Source organism: Mesoplodon densirostris, chromosome 4, assembly GCF_025265405.1.
Source record: "Mesoplodon densirostris isolate mMesDen1 chromosome 4, mMesDen1 primary haplotype, whole genome shotgun sequence".
Classification (NCBI taxonomy): Eukaryota; Metazoa; Chordata; class Mammalia; order Artiodactyla; family Ziphiidae; genus Mesoplodon; species Mesoplodon densirostris.
The window spans coordinates 142,586,164-142,606,264 of NC_082664.1; the positions used below are offsets into that span (position 1 = coordinate 142,586,164).

At 39.0% G+C, this 20,101-nt stretch overlaps 1 protein-coding gene across 1 annotated transcript in view; it reads left to right on the forward strand.

Annotated features, from left to right (window-relative positions):
* The window catches only part of AGBL1 (AGBL carboxypeptidase 1), a 707,098-nt gene that overhangs the window by 241,376 nt on the left and 445,621 nt on the right, over nucleotides 1-20,101 (forward strand). The window contains exon 16 of the mRNA XM_060096125.1: nucleotides 7,030-7,210. Within this exon, the coding sequence (XP_059952108.1) occupies nucleotides 7,030-7,210 (181 nt within the window). The remainder of the gene's footprint in view (nucleotides 1-7,029; nucleotides 7,211-20,101) is intronic.

A 20,101-nucleotide genomic window follows, 5' to 3' on the forward strand; every position in this document is an offset into this window, starting at 1 on the left:
ATATCATAATCCAAAATTAACTCACTAGACCTAATATTGATTGACTTAAATGTAAAACTTAAGACTATAAATCTTGCAGAAGAAAATCATGGTCACATTGAGTTAGGCAAAGATTTCTTAGATGGAACACCAAATACTCAAACTATGAAAAAGAATGGAGAAGTTTGACTTTATCAAATAAAAAATGTTTTTGCTTCAAAATACATTTTCAAGAAAATGAAAAAGTAAGCCAAAGAGTGGGAGAATTTACTAAACCTATGTCTGTTAAACGGTTGTATTTAGAATATATAAAGAACACTTCAAACTCAATAATAAGACAAACAACCTGATTTTAAAATAAGCAAAAGATCTGAAAAGATACTTCCATTAAGAAAGTATGAAAATGGCTTAAAAGCACATACGAAGGTTCTCAACATCATCTGTCATCAGGGAAATGCAAATGAAAACAACAATTAGACACCACTACCTCCCCATTAGAATGACTAAAATTAAAAAGGCTTGACAATACTAAGGGTTGGTTGTTCTGTGGATTAACTGGAACCCTCAGACACTGCTGGTGGACATGCAGAATAGTACAGACTCTGGGAAACAGTTTGGCAGCATCTCATAAAAACCTACCATAATATTAACCCTACCAAAGTATGCAGAAATTCTGTTCCCCCAAGTATTCACTTTGAAGAAAAATGTATACACAAATGACTATAGCAGCTTATTTCATAGTATCCCTAAACTGGAAATAATACAAATGTTTATCAACAGGTGAGGGAATAAACAAATCGTGGCATGTCCATTGCTCTGTGGTACACTGGAATGTAAGTCAGTGGCTAAAAGGAACACATTATTGATTTATGTAGCAACATGGATGACTCTCAAAAGCATTACACTAAGGGAAAGAGGCCAGACAAAAAGGTTATATGCTGTATGAATCAATTATTATGAAATTCCAGAGAAGACAGCCCCACAGAGCCAAAAAGCAGATCAGTGGTTGCCAGAGGGTAGGGATGGGGTGAGGCAACTGCCTGCAAAGGGGAGTGAGGGGAATTTTTGTGATGATGATCATGATCTTAGTGGTTTTACAGCACTGCATACATTTGTCAAAATTCATTGAATAGTAAAATTAAAATTGGTAAAATTTATTGTATGTAAATTGTACCCTAAATACAACTAATTAAAAAAGAGAGATGGAAGAATCTTTATATATTGATGTGGAAAGACCACCAAGATATATTAGTAAATGAAAAACACACAGTGCAGAAAATTTTCATAGCATGCTACCTTTGGTGGTAAACATTAGTATCATGTATATTATATAATGTATAAATTTTTTTCCCAGCACACCTCTTTTCAAATTTTCTCTTTCTCAGAATCTTCTTTCATTGACATATTCTTTTCCATTTCTGTTTCCTGGTCTCCTTCCTCACTCCTTGCCCTTCAGTCAGGCCATTTTTATCCACTCTCTTCCAGAGTTAAGGTCAAGTTAGCTGACTGGACCTTAAAATCACAATATGCTCTTTTGGCCATTTCTCCTATCATCTTCAGCTCCAACAAGAAGCCCCATCTGATCACACTCTTGCAAAATGATTTTCCATGGTGCTTCCACAGCCTATAAGATTGTTTCCAAACTCCTTAGCATGGGCTAAAAGGCCTGTTTAAAAGAAACAGGTACAGACTTAGCTTGTAGCATCACTCCCCTTCTTACCTTCCATATAGCTAGTGTTCTAGTCACATAAAATCACATCACTCCTCTTCAGACACTCTGTGCTTTATGACCTCATTATCTTGCAATTACATCGACTTACCCCTTTCCATCATCTCCCTCCTTTCTTTTCTTCATCTGGCAAACTCAAACTCCAGTGGGACAAACCAGATCATATGTCATGTCTTCTGTGAAAAAAACTTTTTTTTAATCTTTCTCTTCTGTGGTTTACTACTCCTGGAAAATATTTTGCCTTTATGAAAACTGACATATGATTGTTATTTTCTGGAGAGACAAACATGCTAGATCGGGATAAAGACATAGAAATGATCCAGGTGGCCTCCACTAGCAGATGTGTCTCTGTGTATAGATACCTTTAAGTATCTACAGTGACACAAATGGGATCCATTGTGATGCAGTGCTCTTGCCTACATTGTTTTCACTCATCACTGTGTGACAGATATCTTCCAGTGTGAGATCTATGTGCCATTTTTAATGGTTGCATAGTATTCTGTTTTACGTATCATTTCTTTAAGTAATGTCCTGTGGATGTATGTTTAAGTCACTTCCATTTGCTTGCATTACCATAAATAACGTAATGAGCATTCCACTGTGCTTTGAAAAATGTCTTGACAAATGTCCCTGATCATTGGATCATAATTATCTGTGTGCCTGTCTTTCTCACCAGACTATTATTAGTTCCCTGAGGGCAAAAATCATTATTTCTGTTGGAATTTCCAGAACCTTACAGAGTGCCAGTAGGAGCTTAATATATATTGTTAAAAGAAAGAAGGAATAAAAGAATGGATGTTTATATAGTTGGGCGTACATGTGTATCATCACACATGTCTTCTCTTCTTACTCAGCTTTTCATTGTCCCTGAGCCTGATATCTCTCAGGCATTATACCACCCCCTACTTGTTTCTAATACAGATATCATTACCACTGACATAAATTCAATATGTTGCTTTCAGAATTACAATATTGCCAAACCATGACTCCCCCATAGATTTTGGTGGCCTCTGGAATAGATTTTATAAATTACAGAGAAAAAAAAAAAGACATATACTTGATACTCTTTGCCCTACCCTAAGCAAAGATGACTTATTAAAAGTGAAATTGTCAATTACAAGAAAAAACACATAGTATGTATGTTGCATACTATTTACAGCCGTTGTCTGTTATGGGTTCTCTGGAGCACCATTTGCTGCTACAACTGAATGGTCCCATAAGTTTAACTCAGCAATATGACTGCAAAATTGCCTTAAATCACAGAGAGGAAGGAGGAAAATCAACTAGAAATGGCTAAAATTCTGCTTACACTTATTTCTTCATGAGAATCCACAGTTTTCCGTGTTTGCTACTTCAGGATGCTCAGAACAGCCTGGCAGGTTTTGTGGTGTATTACAGTCTAGCAGATTATCAACCTGACTCTCCAAAGGGAAGAAACATCATTGACATTTCTTTGCAAGAGCTGCATTTGGCTTATTGACTAATGCACTGCATTGCACTGGTTACCAGGCAATGGGACTCAAATGGCCCAGACAATGAGAGTATTTAGTTGGTGCTGAAAATTTACATGAGCTTAAGCTACTTTTTTTTTTTAATCTTGCTGGGCTGGGAGCACTTACTATTGTTGTTCAATATGCTGTAAATGAACATAGTTCAAAAACCACAAAGAGAGTGATATGGAATTATAGTACTGAAAATAGGCCACTGATTGGGTACAAATTCGTCAAGCCTCTATTACTCAACAAGCTTTTTATTGGCGTGCCAATACAGCTTGCTTTGGAAGGAGTGAAAAGTAATTGTGAGCAAATGATATAGTGGGAAAGTTTACCTTCAGCTAATTTCAACTGTGCTCAGCTAGCTAACTATATACCACCCCCCACCAATACTTAGTAAGTTCCAGTTAGCAAATCACTAGGCTTACATGCAGAACATCCAACCCAATACTCAAATTTCTTCAGAAACTTACATAATTCATCTCAGGTAGAACATGGTGGGGCTGGAATTTGAACTCTGGAAATACGGCTCTAAAAGTTGTTCTCTGCTCTATAACCCCACCACTGTCTATGGTTAAACAAATGTACTGTCTTCATAAATGTCAGAATTTTTTTGAAGCAGTCTTTGGCATGTCTTTCTCCTGTTGAAAAGCCATCATTTACTTTCTATTTCTTAAAGTAGACATTCTCAACTGTTGTTTTCTGGGACACACATAACGAATATTCTTACTACAACTCTGCCATTCTTTTCTCCCCAGTCCAGAAAGCACACTTGGGTGCATGTTATTCAAAGTAACCTTATTTTAAGGATGACCTTACACCTGCTCTTATATAAGTTAAACTAGAGTCTAACAAGATATAACAGAAACATGATTACATTTGCCCAGTCAAATAGTGGTTTATTGGTCTCAAACATCTGGAAGCATTGAAGAAGCTAGTGAAGGTGCAGGGTAGCTGCTTAAGGGATTTTTCAAGAACCTATAGGCTCTTTCTACCTTTATGGTAACATCTTATCATGTGACTTTGATTCTCAAGTTGGCTTCTTCACCTGAAAGTATCAGATCTATGTTCACGGAAGGAACAAGAGACAAAGATGAGAGATAAGGGACAAAAACCAAGAAGGCATTTGCCAGGTGAAACAGTGCCCTTTGATCAGTTTTCCAGAAAGACCCACCCCAGGCTGCCATTTACATCTCATTGGTCTCGACCCTGTCACATGGTCACTCCTACCTACAAGAGGATCCACAAAGCTGGATGTTTTGATCTGGGCACTTTTTAAACCCCCCAAAATCAGGGGTCTGGTAGTAAGAAAGAAGGGGAGAAAAGCTATTGGGTGGGTAGCCAGCATTTTGTGTGATATGTGTATGTGTGTGTGTATATACATGTATATGTCTATGTATGTATATTTATAAAGTATATGTATACATATATAGTGTAGTGTATGTATATATATATATATATATATATATACACATACATATATATATATATAACAAGCATTTACACTTTTATTACTAACCAATGATTCTTCAGTAGATCTCATCACAGATCATAGCGTATCAGGGAGACACTGACTCCATGGTTGAGAACTTCTGATCTACAGAATAAAGTCCAAATCCCTAAACAAAATATATGAGGAAGGATCTTAACAGTTTGACACCAAACTGCTTTTCTAAATTCACAAGCTACGACCTCTAGTCCTTTGCTTCAGCCATTCACAACTTTTCTTTATTCTTGAATGCACCAGTTTTTCTCTTCTGTGTTCTTTGCCATGTATCTTTTTCTTTGCTTAGAAGGCCCCTCCTCACGTTCTTTCTCTAGTTAGCTGATACTTATCCTGCAGTACCCAGTCTAAACAACATCACATTGCTGGAAATGTCCTTTCCTCTCTGACTCAGATCTATGTTTGGTGCTTTATATACACCTCCACTAGCTCACTTGTCATTATTTGCTTGCATGTTTGTCACTACCGACAAATGCTTTGGCCTGTTACAGAACAAGAACTATAATATATTCAACTTTTTCTACCCAATGCCTCCTGCAGTTTCTGGATTATGTTCAAAATACCTGCTTAAGCAAAAACATAACTGAATATTATCCACAATATATAAAGAATCTACAAGAGAAGTAACATGCTCTCACCATAGTCAGTAAAAATGTACCAATATATGCCCCTTAAACCTGCGTCTCATTGGCTGTTGACAGAGGGTATTTTGTTTGTTTTAATTAATGATAATAGTAATATAATTAGGGAATTAATAGTTTATTTTTCTGTATCTTCCATTACTTGTTATTTAGCTGTAATTGAGAGTTATTCAGTTTTGTCTTTCTTTGTACAGAATTAGAGACACAGTTTATTCCCTCAAAAAGATTACTGCTAAAGGGAAGAAAAGCCATATTTAACTCACGATTTGAATGATCAGGAAGAAAATGACTGGTTTAACTTTTAGGCTGTTTAGTGGCTGAGGTATTGATACTTGGCAAATATTTAGTTCTCATCATTAGAATGGGTTTAGGAGCAATAAGGAATTGGGTGAGGATACAGAAAGAAGAGTCAAAAAACCCACACAAAATTAAACAAGGGCTTAGAGCAGACACAGTGAATTGCTTGTATGATACCACATGTTCCCCACTTCTTCCTCAAGTGTATGGGGACAGACATCACCAATCAATCAAAAGACATTTACCACCTGAGCTCAGATGTGGTCTAAGAATACGTCTCAACACTACGATACTCCATGTGTCTTCTGTCAGCAAAGAAAGGATGATAAGTCTCTCTTTCATCAATGCATTCTTCATAAGATCTATTCATGTCAATACACTCCCTGTGATTGGCAGAGAGTGTGTTCCTGATTTCTTCTGCAAAGTGAAGGAAGTATTGCAACTCCAAGATTGAGCTTCCAGGTGCTTCCCTCTTTTGTGAAATCTCTCTAGGATTGGCTTCAGTGTCATAAAGTCAGTCATAAATTTCCCAATTCAGTTTCTGTACCTGACTCCTGTTTCTACTGGGGAATGTGAGGCACCATCCTAACCACAGACTTTATAATTGAGAAGGGAGAGAGCTAACAGGTACATACTGAACAGCAAGCAATATGCCAAGTTCTTTATAATCACATCCTTTAGTTTTTTTTGTTTTTTTTTTTTTTTTTTTTTTTTTTTTTGCGGTACGCGGGCCTCTCACTGTTGTGGCCTCTCCTGTTGCGGAGCACAGGCTCCGGACACGCAGGCTCAGCGGCCATGGCTCACGGGCCCAGCCGCTCTGCGGCATCTGGGATCTTCCTGGACTGGGGCACGAACCCACGTCCCCTGCATCAGCAGGCGGACTCTCAACCACTGCGCCACCAGGGAAGCCCAACATCCTTTAGTTTTTATAACAGCTTCAGGAGGACAGTATTATTGTCCTCATTTTACAGATGAGAAAGCAGCCTTGGAGAAATTAAGTCATTTAGCTGAGGTCTTACAACTGGTAAATGATGAAGATAAGATTCAATCTCAGATCTGGGACACCCATCATCATGCTGTTAGACTCTGAAGAGTAAATTATTTCTTTGGTGGTCTTGCTAAAATCTGATTCTTGGTTGGTTTTGATGCCACTAAGTACTTATGCTTTGGATAACAGCCTTGAGCTTTAACTTTATACTCTCTTGAGGCTTGCAGACCATAGAGGCAGATGGAAAATGGATACATGTACATTAGATGTGTATTAGAAACAATCAACCTATTTCAGGCTTCATGCCAGTCAGGTGTAATACTGGCAGCCTGGAGATTATCTGGGTGGAAATCGAAAGTGTACTTAGGTTTAATTTTCTTGTGTCTCTTTTTCTGCAGGGCAGCGCCCATACCAGGTGATTACTGCTCGAGTGCACCCAGGAGAGAGCAATGCCAGCTGGGTGATGAAGGGGACCTTGGAGTTCCTGGTCAGCAGTGACCCTGTGGCTAAGCTCTTGAGGGAAAACTTCATTTTCAAGATCATCCCCATGCTGAACCCAGATGGTGTCATCAATGGCAAGTATGTCTGGCACCTGGCTCAACCTAGCCTGCATTCATGTTATCATGGTAACATGTTGTTGTTTTGCTCAATGGGCTTGACTGGAGGGGTCTTGGTACTCCGGCAGGAAAAACTTCTCTTGGGTTCTGTTACCTGGTACAAATAACAGGGTAATCTCCATATACATTAATGTCAATCTCATAGTTCCTTTGAATAGAAAGGTATAGACTCATTGGCAATTAATAACAGAGGAATCCTTAGAAATAATGTCATCTAACACTCTCCTTTTAAAAAGGAGGGAATTGGTGTCCACAATAATCCAATGACTCCCCCTGGTTACTTGGTTAGTGACAAAGTCAGGGCTCAAATTGTGATTTCCTTGAAGTTAAGACCAATGCTTCACAAAAATAATCTCAAAATGGATTAAAGACCTAAATGTAAAACCAGACGCTATAAAACTCTTAGGGGAAAACATAGGAAGAACACTCTTTGACATAAATCACAGCAAGATCTTTTTTGACCCACCTCCTAGAGTAATGGAAATAAAAACAAAGATAAACAAATGGGACCTAATGAAACTTAAAAGCTTTTGCACAGCAAAAGAAAACATAAACAAGATGAAAAGACAACCCTCAAAATGGGAGAAAATATTTGCAAATGAAGCAACTGACAAAGGATTAATCTGCAAAATTTACAAGCATCTCAGTATCAAAAAAACAAACAACCCAATCCAAAAATGGGCAGAAGACCTAAATAGACATTTCTCCAAAGAATTTGTACAGATTGCCAAAAAACACATGAAAGGATGCTCAACATCACTAATCAGTAGAGAAGTGCAAATCAAAACTACAATGAGGTATCACTTCACACCAGTTAGAATGGGCATCATCAGAAAATCTACAAACAGCAAATGCTGGAGAGGGTGTGGAGAAAAGGGAACCCTCTTGCACTGTTGGTGGGAATGTAAATTGATACAGCCTCTGTGGAAAACAGTATGGATGTTCCTAAAAAAACTAAAAATAGAATTATCATATGACCCAACAATCCCACTACTGGGCATATACCCAGAGAAAACCATAATTCAAAAAGACACATGAACCTCAATGTTCAATGCAGCACTATTTACAATAGCCAGGTCATGGAAGCAACCTAAATGCCCATCGACAGACAAATGGGTAAAGAAGATGTGGTACATATATATAATGGAATATTACTCAGCCATAAAAAGGAACGAAATTGGGTCATTTGTAGAGATGTGGATGGACCTAGAGACTGTCATACCGAGTGAAGCAAGTCAGAAAGAGAAAATCAAATATTGTATATTAACGCATATATGTGGAATCTAGAAAAATGGTACAGATGAACCGGTTTGCAAGGCAGAAATAGAGACACAGATATAGAGAACAAATGTATAGACACCAATGGGGGAAAGCTGTTGGGGAGGGTGGTGGGATGGATTGGGAGATTGGGATTGACAAATATACACTAATATGTGTAAAATAGATAACTGATAAGAACCTGCTGTGTAAAAAAAAAAGATTAAAAAAATAAAAGAAAACAAAACGAGCAAACAAACAAAAAAAGACCAATGCTTTGATTTGCTTCTATTTCCTGCAGATAAATCTTTATTCTCAGTTGTATTTTACTGGATTCTGGATACAGCTATAATAAAGGTGTCACTTTATCTAAATGGAATGGCTGAAATGGTTGAAAAATGGCTGTGGAATGGCTAAAATTGAAACGACTGAAAAATGGTTGGCTGCAAGAGGGAAGATTGGGGTGGTGCTTCTCCTGGCCTAGCTCCTCCATGCCTTTCAGAATGTATAATAGGAAAGGTGAATTCCAGTGTCGTAAGGGGTCAGCATTTGCAGAGTTGTGAGCTGAGGCCCAGATAGAAGAGCAGGTTCCCAAGATCACTCAGTCAGTGGGTGGGGGTGACAGGATTAACATTCATACATACTGCCTCAAACTGTGGAAAAAGACTGAAAGCCCCTTCCTATGGTAATAAATGATTCTTTTTTACTATAGGATTAGACATTGGTATCCTATGGAAATAAACAGAATACAAGATAAACAGAAAAATTGAAAGGAAAAATAATTTTAAAAGCTAAAAATAAAAATGCAGAAGAAGTTATAATTTAAAATATCAGTTTTAAAGAGGCAAAAGCATACGTTTAGAAACTGGGAAAATAGAGCAATATTGAAAAGGTGAAACGAGGTAAAATGAGAATTATAAAGAAATTAAAAAAGAAACAAAAATTTCAGAGATAAAATTACAATGACTTAAACTTAATAAGATAATGTTTTAAGAAATATAAAATAATAATTTCTTTCAGGAAATAAAAACCCAAAATAAATGTTAAAAGGCTGAGAACAGACTAGCTTCAAAGGAGAAGCACTAAAAGAATATTGTTAAGTTAAAAAGGTTAAAATTTTAAAGATGATAAACTAGAAAAAGAGGATGAGAATAAATTCCAATGATAAAGTATGTTAAATTATGCCAAAATGCAAGCAAGTTAGAGCTAAAGGCTGTAAAACTAAAATTCCAATAGATAGTACCCCCCCCCCAAAAAAAAGATAAGTAGGTAAGGAAAGCGTCCATGTGTTCTAACAAGATTCCTAGTTTTGTAGCTTCCAGATTTCTTTTTTTTTTTTTTTTTTTTGATGGAAGTTTTTGGTGGGCAGAGAGGAGGGTCCTTCCTCTTTGCATATGGTGACTGGTTGGTCTTCAAGCACATGTGAGGCTTGGGAGGCCAAGTCCTTCAGGAGGTGGCATCAGTCAGGCCTCTGGCAACGATCAGGCTTCCTAGATCTCAAGCTGGACAAAGCACTAAAGCAGTGTCCTTCCCTGGTCCAAAAGAACTCAGCTGCCTCCTACCACATGTTCCTTTAACTCTGGAAATCAGCTCCAGGGCCTCAGTGCATGGCTCCTCCCTGCTTGAGGGGCTAAGAGTTTTACTAGCAGGCTTACTGAGCCTTAATGGATGGAAAACAGCTCTGCAAGCCATCTTGAGAGACATGACCTCTTTTCAACATTTTCTCATCCAGGCTGGCTCTTTCCTGAAGTTACATGTTGCATTGAATTGTCTGGGGTCTGATAGAGGATGGAAAGAGCATGGTGTTCAGAGTCATAACTCTAGTCTGGAATTCTGGCTCTTCCCCTGACCTACTCAATTTTCTCTTCTGTTGGAAGAGGAAGCTCCCTATTGACCTGTGTTGGTAGAGGTCTTATAAGTCCAAAGTAATATTCACACTCTGGAATAAATACTGTAGTTTTTTCCATTTCAAATGCTCACACCTCTGAATCAGAGGCTGGATCCAGGTCTTTGGTTGAAAGGTTAACATGGTCTCAGTCACTGAACATCCTCCTGGCCTGGGCACACATTATTTCCAGCTCACAGCTGGTTGCTTTGGGCTCCTTAATGGCAGGGCAGCTTCTCTGTGACACCACCATCCATCGTCATTTCCGTTATTTATTATGACTAAATTACCCTTTTTATTTATATAGCATCTTTCATCATGGAACTCAAGGCACTTTGTAGGTTACTTGGATCACCCAAACAATTTTGGCTGAAAGGGATTTGGAAATCATAGCATTGTTCTACTGAAAAAAAAATCCCCAGGTCGTTGCACATCATTACCAAAAGACTTGAGACTGCCATGGAATCATAACATCTTACAATAAGTGGGCTTAAAAGTTTCAGCTCAGGGCTTCCCTGGTGGCGCAGTGGTTGAGAGTCCCCCTGCCGATGCAGGGGACACGGGTTCGTGCCCCGGTCTGGGAGGATCCGACATGCCGCAGAGCGGCTGGACCCATGAGCCATGGCCGCTGAGCCTGCGTGTCTGGAGCCTGTGCTCCGCAACGGGAGAGGCCACAGCAGTGAGAGGCCCGTGTACTGCAAAAAAAAAAAAAAAAAAAAAAGTTGCAGCTCACGAACCCTTAGAACACACCTAACGTATGGTTTATCTAACTTCCACTTAAATGCTTCGTTGACATTCCGTTTCAGGATATACCCATTCCACAGAGTATAATTAGGTGGATTTGTTTTTCTTTGTTTTGATCTTTGCCTTGTGAAATGTGTAGAAACAAGGATAAGATCTAATCACCGTTTTACATGCCTTAACTTCCTCAGGTGAAGCCCTCTCCAAGTTTGATGTGGTTCACCTAAACATTGCTTATGTGGTATTGTTTCTGATGTTCTGATTGTCATTGATTTTCTTTGGACACATTCCTATTCATAGGCTTCTAAACATTAACAAAACTGCCCCGTGTGTGGTCTGACCAGCAAAGAGGCAAGCTTTTTGCCTAAAGATTAGAGAGCCTGAACCTGAACTTGGCTCTTAACCTACCACAAGATGCTTTTCTTTCTCTCCCTGCTAGTATCATGCAAAAGAACTTATGAAAAAATCCATAATATTTCTGTGTACCTATCATTATGTACTGTATTTTAAAATCATAGCTGCCTTCATTTAAGTGCTATGACTGAAAGTTAAAGGTATCACAGAAGGCCTTACAAAGGAATTCAGGTTTCATACGTTGAAAATTATTTGAAACTTCAGGAAATCACTGTATTAGAAGACTCAGCTTTTAAATAAAAAAGATTCTACCAGCCTCAAAAAAAAAAAAAAGAAAAGAAAAGAAATCATGGACCCCTGTGGAGTTTGGAAAACTCTGTAAAGGTGGAGTAGTTTCCTTGTGTGGTGATGTTAATGAGCCTCTGAGGATGGCTGGGAGTTTTTGATAGCAGTGGTCAGGGAGACAAAGCCAGGATTTTCTAGCAAAGATATAGTGGGTCTTGCCAAGCCAAAGATCTCTTAGCAACAGATGTCTGTAACAGGAAAACAAAATACAAAGATGGTTTCCAAAAGAAACAATTTACCATCTTGTTGGCCTGGTAGTTTGTATTGAACTGGTCTGAGTTCAAAGTAATCCAGGAGGACTGATGCAGTGATCCCTTGTTTCTTATAATTCTTTCCAACATGGGATAAAAGAACAAGGAGAGGGCTTCCTTGGTGGTGCAGTGGTTGAGAGGCCGCCTGCCGATGCAGGGGACGCGGGTTCGTGCCCCGGTCCGGGAAGATCCCACATGCTGCAGAGCGGCTGGGCCCGTGAGCCATGGCCGCTGAGCCTGTGCTCCGCAACGGGAGAGGCCACAACAGTGAGAGGCCCACGTACCGCAAAAAAAAAAAAAAAGAACAAGGAGACAACCAGTTGGGTTAGAGCAGAAGTGATCATGGCTGCTTGATTAGAGTGGGGAGTGGGGAGAAGACAGGTGATGACTTAAAATGTCAACATGACAAGTAAGTGAAGGAGAGGAAGAAATATAGCATGATTCCCAATTTTAGGACTTTGGTTTTTGGGTGGAGGGTAGTGACAAATAATTTTTATAAAATCAACACCCAGGCCAACATTTTATTCCCAGGAGAATCATAGTATATTTATTCTTAGTATATATACAATGCTGCAAACTTGATTACTTTTTTCCAAGGCCATTGTGGAAGAGAAGTAAACAACCATAAAGAGCAAAAGACGTGCTATAAGTAAACACACCAAGGTATTAAGAAGTAATAGGCTGAATGCTCTAGTGGAAACACATGAAACTATAAAAATCAGATAAAAATCTTGACAGTTTTAACTATCTGGGACCATTAAAGTTTAGTATCGATAGTCTTTTACTCTGTGGATTGTGAAGGCTTTATTTTACTACAATAAGAGCACTCACAGACTTTATCAAAAAATATTTAGCACATTTTATAAGCCAAGAAAGAACCTTGCTCTTTTACATATATTTTCTTATCTAATAGTAACTATGGCCCAACCAAGGTAGATTTTCCATATAATTTTCAGGTGCAAAAACTTGAGTATAGAGGGGTGAAGTCTTCAGTGCAGTTTAAGTAGCTCGTATTACAGAGCCAGGACTAAAACTTCTGTCTATTCTACATTCCTTTTCTATAGAGATTTAAGGGAATTAGAATAAAAGAATCTTAAAATGTTCTAGCTGGGCGGGTTATTGTATATTATTTAGTCCCAGTCCTTCAAATGATAAGGAAATTGAGACTAAAGAGATAAAATGAGTTATCACATAGCCTAGTTCAAGGCAGAAATGGCATGAAAAATTGTCTAGATAATTAAAACACTCAAGCAAATACACAGACACACACAGGCACATACACACACACACACACACACACACACACTTTGGCACACACATACCCATGTCTACCTCCAGAGCCCATGTTGATTTTAATCTATCGGCTCTTCCCAAACTTTTTTTTTTTTTTTTTTTTTTTACTTTTTTTTTTTTTTTTATTTTACAAATTTAATCAGTTATACATATACATATGTTCCCATATCCCCTCCCTTTTGCGTCTCCCTCCCACCCTCCCTATCCCACCCCTCCAGGCGGTCACAAAGAACCGAGCTGATCTCCCTGTGCTATGCGGCTGCTTCCCACTAGCTATCTACCTTACGTTTGGTAGTGTATATATGTCCATGCCGCTCTTTCACTTTGTCACAGCTTACCCTTCCCCCTCCCCATATCCTCAAGTCCATGCTCTAGTAGGTCTGTGTCTTTATTCCTGTCTTACCCCTATGTTCTTGATGACATTTTTTTCTTAAATTCCATATATATGTGTCAGCATACAGTATTTGTCTTTCTCTTTCTGACTTACTTCACTCTGTATGACAGACTCTAGATCCATCCACCTCATTACAAATAGCTCAATTTCATTTCTTTTTATGGCTGAGTAATATTCCATTGTATATATGTGCCACATCTTCTTTATCCATTCATCCGATGATGGACACTTAGGTTGTTTCCATCTCCGGGCTATTGTAAATAGGGCTGCTATGAACATTTTGGTACATGTCTCTTTTTGAATTATGGTTTTCTCAGGGTATATGCCCAGTAGTGGGATTGCTGGGTCATATGGTAGTTCTATTTGTAGTTTTTTAAGGAACCTCCATACTGTTCTCCATAGTGGCTGTACCAATTCACATTCCCACCAGCAGTGCAAGAGTGTTCCCTTTTTTCCACACCCTCTCCAGCATTTATTGTTTCTAGATTTTTTGATGATGGCCATTCTGACTGGTGTGAGATGATATCTCATTGTAGTTTTGATTTGCATTTCTCTAATGAGTAAAGATGTTGAGCATCCTTTCATGTGTTTGTTGGCAGTCTGTATATCTTCTGTGGAGAAATGTCTATTTAGGTCTTCTGCCCATTTTTGGATTGGGTTGTTTGTTTTTTTGCTATTGAGCTGCATGAGCTGCTTATAAATTTTGGAGATTAATCCTTTGTCAGTTGCTTCATTTGCAAATATTTTCTCCCATTCTGAGGGTTGTCTTTTGGTCTTGTTTATGGTTTCCTTTGCTGTGCAAAAGCTTTGAAGTTTCATTAGGTCCCATGTGTTTATTTTTGTCTTTATTTCCATTTCTCTAGGAGATGGGTCAAAAAGGATCTTGCTGTGATTTATGTCATAGAGTGTTCTGCCTATGTTTTCCTCTAGGAGTTTGATAGTGTCTGGCCTTACATTTAGGTCTTTAATCCATTTTGAGCTAATTTTTGTGTATGGTGTTAGGGAGTGATCTAATCTCATACTTTTACATGTCCCTGTCCAGTTTTCCCAGCACCACTTATTGAAGAGACTGTCCTTTCTCCACTGTACATTCCTGCCTCCTTTATCAAAGATAAGGTGACCATATGTCCGTGGGTTTATCTCTGGGCTTTCTATCCTGTTCCATTGATCTATCTTTCTGTTTTTGTGCCAGTACCATACTGTCTTGATTACTGTAGCTTTGTAGTATAGTCTGAAGTCAGGGAGCCTGATTCCTCCAGCTCCATTTTTCGTTCTCAAGATTGCTTTGGCTATTCGGGGTCTTTTGTGTTTCCATACAAATTGTGAAATTTTTTGTTCTAGTTCTGTGAAAAATGCCATTGGTAGTTTGATAGGGATTGCATTGAATCTGTAGATTGCTTTGGGTAGTAGAGTCATTTTCACAATGTTGATTCTTCCAATCCAAGAACATGGTACATCTCTCCATCTATTTGTATCATCTTTAATTTCTTTCATCAGTGTCTTATAATTTTCTGCATACAGGTCTTTTGTCTCCTTAGGTAGGTTTATTCCTAGATATTTTATTCTTTTTGTTGCAATGGTAAATGGGAGTGTTTCCTTGATTTCACTTTCAGATTTTTCATCATTAGTATATAGGAATGCCAGAGATTTCTGTGCATTAATTTTGTATCCTGCAACTTTACCAAATTCATTGATTAGCTCTAGTAGTTTTCTGGTAGCATCTTTAGGATTCTCTATGTATAGTATCATGTCATCTGCAAACAGTGACAGCTTTACTTCTTCTTTTCCCATTTGGATTCCTTTTATTTCCTTTTCTTCTCTGATTGCTGTGGCTAAAACTTCCAAAACTATGTTGAATAAGAGTGGTGAGAGTGGGCAACCTTGTCTTGTTCCTGATCTTAGTGGAAATGGTTTCAGTTTTTCACCATTGAGGACGATGCTGGCTGTGGGTTTGTCATATATGGCCTTTATTATGTTGAGGAAAGTTCCCTCTATGCCTACTTTCTGCAGGGTTTTTATCATAAATGGGTGTTGAATTTTGTCAAAAGCTTTCTCTGCATCTATTGAGATGATCATATGGTTTTTCTCCTTCAACTTGTTAATATGGTGTATCACATTGATTGATTTGCGTATATTGAAGAATCCTTGCATTCCTGGAATAAACCCCACTTGATCATGGTGTATGATCCTTTTAATGTGCTGTTGGATTCTGTTTGCTAGTATTTTGTTGAGGATTTTTGCATCTATGTTCATCAGTGATATTGGCCTGTAGTTTTCTTTCTTTGTGACATCCTTGTCTGGTTTTGGTATCAAGGTGATGGTGGCCTCGTAGAATGAGTTTGGGAGTGTTCCTCCCTCTGCTATATTTTGGAAGAGTTTCAGAAGGATAGGTGTTAGCTCTTCTCTAAATGCTTGATAGAATTCGCCTGTGAAGCCATCTGGTCCTGGGCTTTTGTTTGTTGGAAGATTTTTAATCACAGTTTCAATTTCAGTGCTTGTGATTGGTCTATTCATATTTTCTATTTCTTCCTGAGTCAGTCTTGGCAGGTTGTGCATTTCTAAGAATTTGTCCATTTCTTCCAGGTTGTCCATTTTATTGGCATAGAGTTGCTTATAGTAATCTCTCATGATCTTTTGTATTTCTGCAGTGTCAGTTGTTACTTCTCCTTTTTCATTTCTAATTCTATTGATTTCAGTCTTCTCCCTTTTTTTCTTGATGAGTCTGGCTAATGGTTTATCAATTTTGTTTATCTTCTCAAAGAACCAGCTTTTAGTTTTATTGATCTTTGCTATCGTTTCCTTCATTTCTTTTTCATTTATTTCTGATCTGATTTTTATGATTTCTTTCCTTCTGCTAACTTTGGGATGTTTTTGTTCTTCTTTCTCTAATTGCTTTAGGTGCAAGGTTAGGTTGTTTATTCGAGATATTTCCTGTTTCTTAAGGTGTGATTGTATTGCCATAAACTTCCCTCTTAGAACTGCTTTTGCTGCATCCCATAGGTTTTGGGTCGTCGTGTCTCCATTGTCATTTGTTTCTAGGTATTTTTTAATTTCCTCTTTGATTTCTTCAGTGATCACTTCGTTATTAAGTAGTGTATTGTTTAGCCTCCATGTGTTTGTATGTTTTACAGCTTTTTTCCTGTAATTGATATCTAGTCTCATAGCATTGTGGTCGGAAAAGATACTTGATACAATTTCAATTTTCTTAAATTTACCAAGGCTTGATTTGTGACCCAAGATATGATCTATCCTGGAGAATGTTCCATGAGCACTTGAGAAAAATGTGTATTCTGTTGTTTTTGGATGGAATGTCCTATAAATATCAATTAAGTCCATCTTGTTTAATGTATCATTTAAAGCTTGTGTTTCCTTATTTATTTTCATTTTGGATGACCTGTCCATTGGTGAAAGTGGGGTGTTAAAGTCCCCTACTATGATTGTGTTACTGTCGATTTCTCCTTTTATGGCTGTTAATATTTCCCTTATGTATTGAGGTGCTCCTATGTTTGGTGCATAAATATTTACAATTGTTATATCTTCTTCTTGGATTGATCCCTTGATCATTATGTAGTGTCCTTCTTTGTCTCTTCTAGTTGTCTTTATTTTAAAGTCTATTTTGTCTGATATGAGAATTGCTACTCCAGCTTTCTTTTGGTTTCCATTTGCATGGAATATCTTTTTCCATCCCCTTACTTTCAGTCTGTATGTATCTCTAGGTCTGAAGTGGGTCTCTTGTAGACAGCATATATATGGGTCTTGTTTTTGTATCCATTCAGCCAGTCTGTGTCTTTTGGTGGGAGCATTTAGTCCATTTACATTTAAGGTAATTATTGATATGTATGTTCCTATTCCCATTTTCTTAATTGTTTTGGGTTCGTTATTGTAGTTCTTTTCCTTCTGTTGTGTTTCTTGCCTAGAGAAGTTCCTTTAGCATTTGTTGTAAAGCTGGTTTGGTGGTGCTGAACTCTCTCAGCTTTTGCTTGTCTGTAAAGGTTTTAATTTCTCCATCAAATCTGAATGAGATCCTTGCTGGGTAGAGTAATCTTGGTTGCAGGTTTTTCTCCTTCATCACTTTCTTCCCAAACTTGAATGGAGATGCAAGTAAAGCCTCAGCTCCATCAGCAGATGGTCTCTGAAATTAGTCTTGTTGACCTCGATCTTCACATCCAGTGTGACAGGGATGAAAGAAGGCATAGCCTTCCCTGCTTTCTGCAGTCTTGGCCCAGGATGAATGAATTAGTTCATCCTCAGTTTTCCTTCATGGAATTTGAATTCCCGGCATGGCTTGGGCCTCAACACTCTACCGTGTCCTGCCAGCTTTCTCCTCTGGAGAAGACATACTTCCTGTTGATGCCAACTTTTGGCTGTAAACAGCACCCAGCTGACTTTGAACAGTTTGGCCACAGGGCTGCCATTCCACTGCCCATTCTATTGTACGTTTTCACTCAAGTAACTATTCAGGATCACAAAATGCTTATGATTATCCCCATTGGGTTCACTTCACCTTTGGGCTGGGCTATGCCTCTTTCCTCCTTTTTTGATATGTTCAGGGCTTCCCTCTTTTTTTTTTTTTTTGCGGTACGCGGGCCTCTCACTGTTGTGGCCTCTCCCGTTGCGGAGTACAGGCTCCGGACACGCAGGCTCAGCGGCCATGGCTAACGGGCCCAGCCGCTCCGTGGCATGTGGGATCTTCCCGGACCGGGGCATGAACCCGTGTCCCCTGCATCGGCAGGCAGACTCTCAACCACTGCGCCACCAGGGAAGCCCTGGGCTTCCCTCTTATGTGACCTCAGTTCTAACTTTTAATGTATTTCAAATCTCTTCAATATAAAAACATGGAGCAGTGATTCTCAGACTTTCGGATTTCTCAGATCAGTTACATTTGAAAAAAAAGGACTGTAATAAGTATATAATTTTTAAAAATTATGCTCAAGGGGCTTCCCTGGTGGTGCAGTGGTTGAGAGTCCACCTGCCGATGCAGGGGACATGGGTTCGTGCCCCGGTCTGGGAGGATCTGACATGCCACAGAGCGGCTGGACCCGTGAGCCATGGCCGCTGAGCCTGCGTGTCCGGAGCCTGTGCTCCGCAACAGGAGAGGCCACAGCAGTGAGAGGCCCGCGTACCGCAAAAAAAAAAAAAAAAAAAAGTATGCTCAAGAAAGAATGGAAGATACTCTCTGAGCTCCCAAACAACAGACTGGTGAGAAATTCAACATTAGTTGTTTCTTGGGCTGCCTCCTCACCTACCTACAATCATACAAGCAACTCAGGGGTTTTTGATGCTAGATCTTTAGATCATGGCAGTAAGCATTCTTGCCCTTCATACTATGATACATTTGCTACTGGCCTTGAAGACTTCCCTGTGGGCAGAGAGCAGTGTAGTCATTGAATGAATTTGTTATTCCCATTGTCAATCTTCCTGGAAAGGAGTAGATCCTGGAACAAGAAAAGATGCCTGACAGATGGACCTTTAGAGGGAAGAGATACTTCTCTGGAGCTCGAAAGTGAAGAAACTCTGGTCTAACCAGAGGGTCCCCCTAGGTCACTGAGGAAAGATGGCATCTGCTATGTGGAAGAGGCTGGAAGAAGCAGTCCCTCACATGGCTGCTTGAGAATGAGAACAGCTATAGCAATAATCAGTTTTAAATTTTCTGTGAGTAGTTATCATCTATTATATCATTTATTCTTAGTAAATCGTTAATAAGCCTTTTCGTCTTGTTTCAGCTGTGTTATTGAGATTGAAAGAAAATGTCTGTGCCTCAGATTGGTGAAGAGGGTCAGTAGCAGTCATAGTTGGAGAAATTCCTAAGGGAACAGTGAATAATAAGTACAATGGCTAATATGTTTTAAGAGTCGTGCTCCGTATAACTGGGACATTTAAAAAATAAAATAGCTTCATTGTCTTCTAATTATAAAAATGCTCCATGATACAGTCAAGATAATAGGTGTTAAAGAAGAAGAGATTTGATTCACACTGGTGGTAGAAGTCTGAAAGTTCAAAAAGGGGATGCAGAAGAAACCAGGAGATTTAACATTTGCAGAGGCGGGCACTGCCTACAAGCACGGGGAAGCAAAGGGAAGAGGTGGAGTTACCAGAACCCAGGGTTGGAAAGGCTCCATGATGCTGGTGTGTGGAACTATGAGAAGGGAGTCTGACTTGGCAAGGGCTTCAGTGGACCAAAGGGCGCAGTTGAAAGGGTGAAGGAATGAAAATATCCAGATGACAAGGGGATGCATCCCGCCTGCTGCTGGTACCCATGAGAAGATGTAGTGATGCTAGTGCTGTGCGTCTTAAGATGCAGGAGTTCAGCCAGTGCCCTGCTGCTGCCCTAGT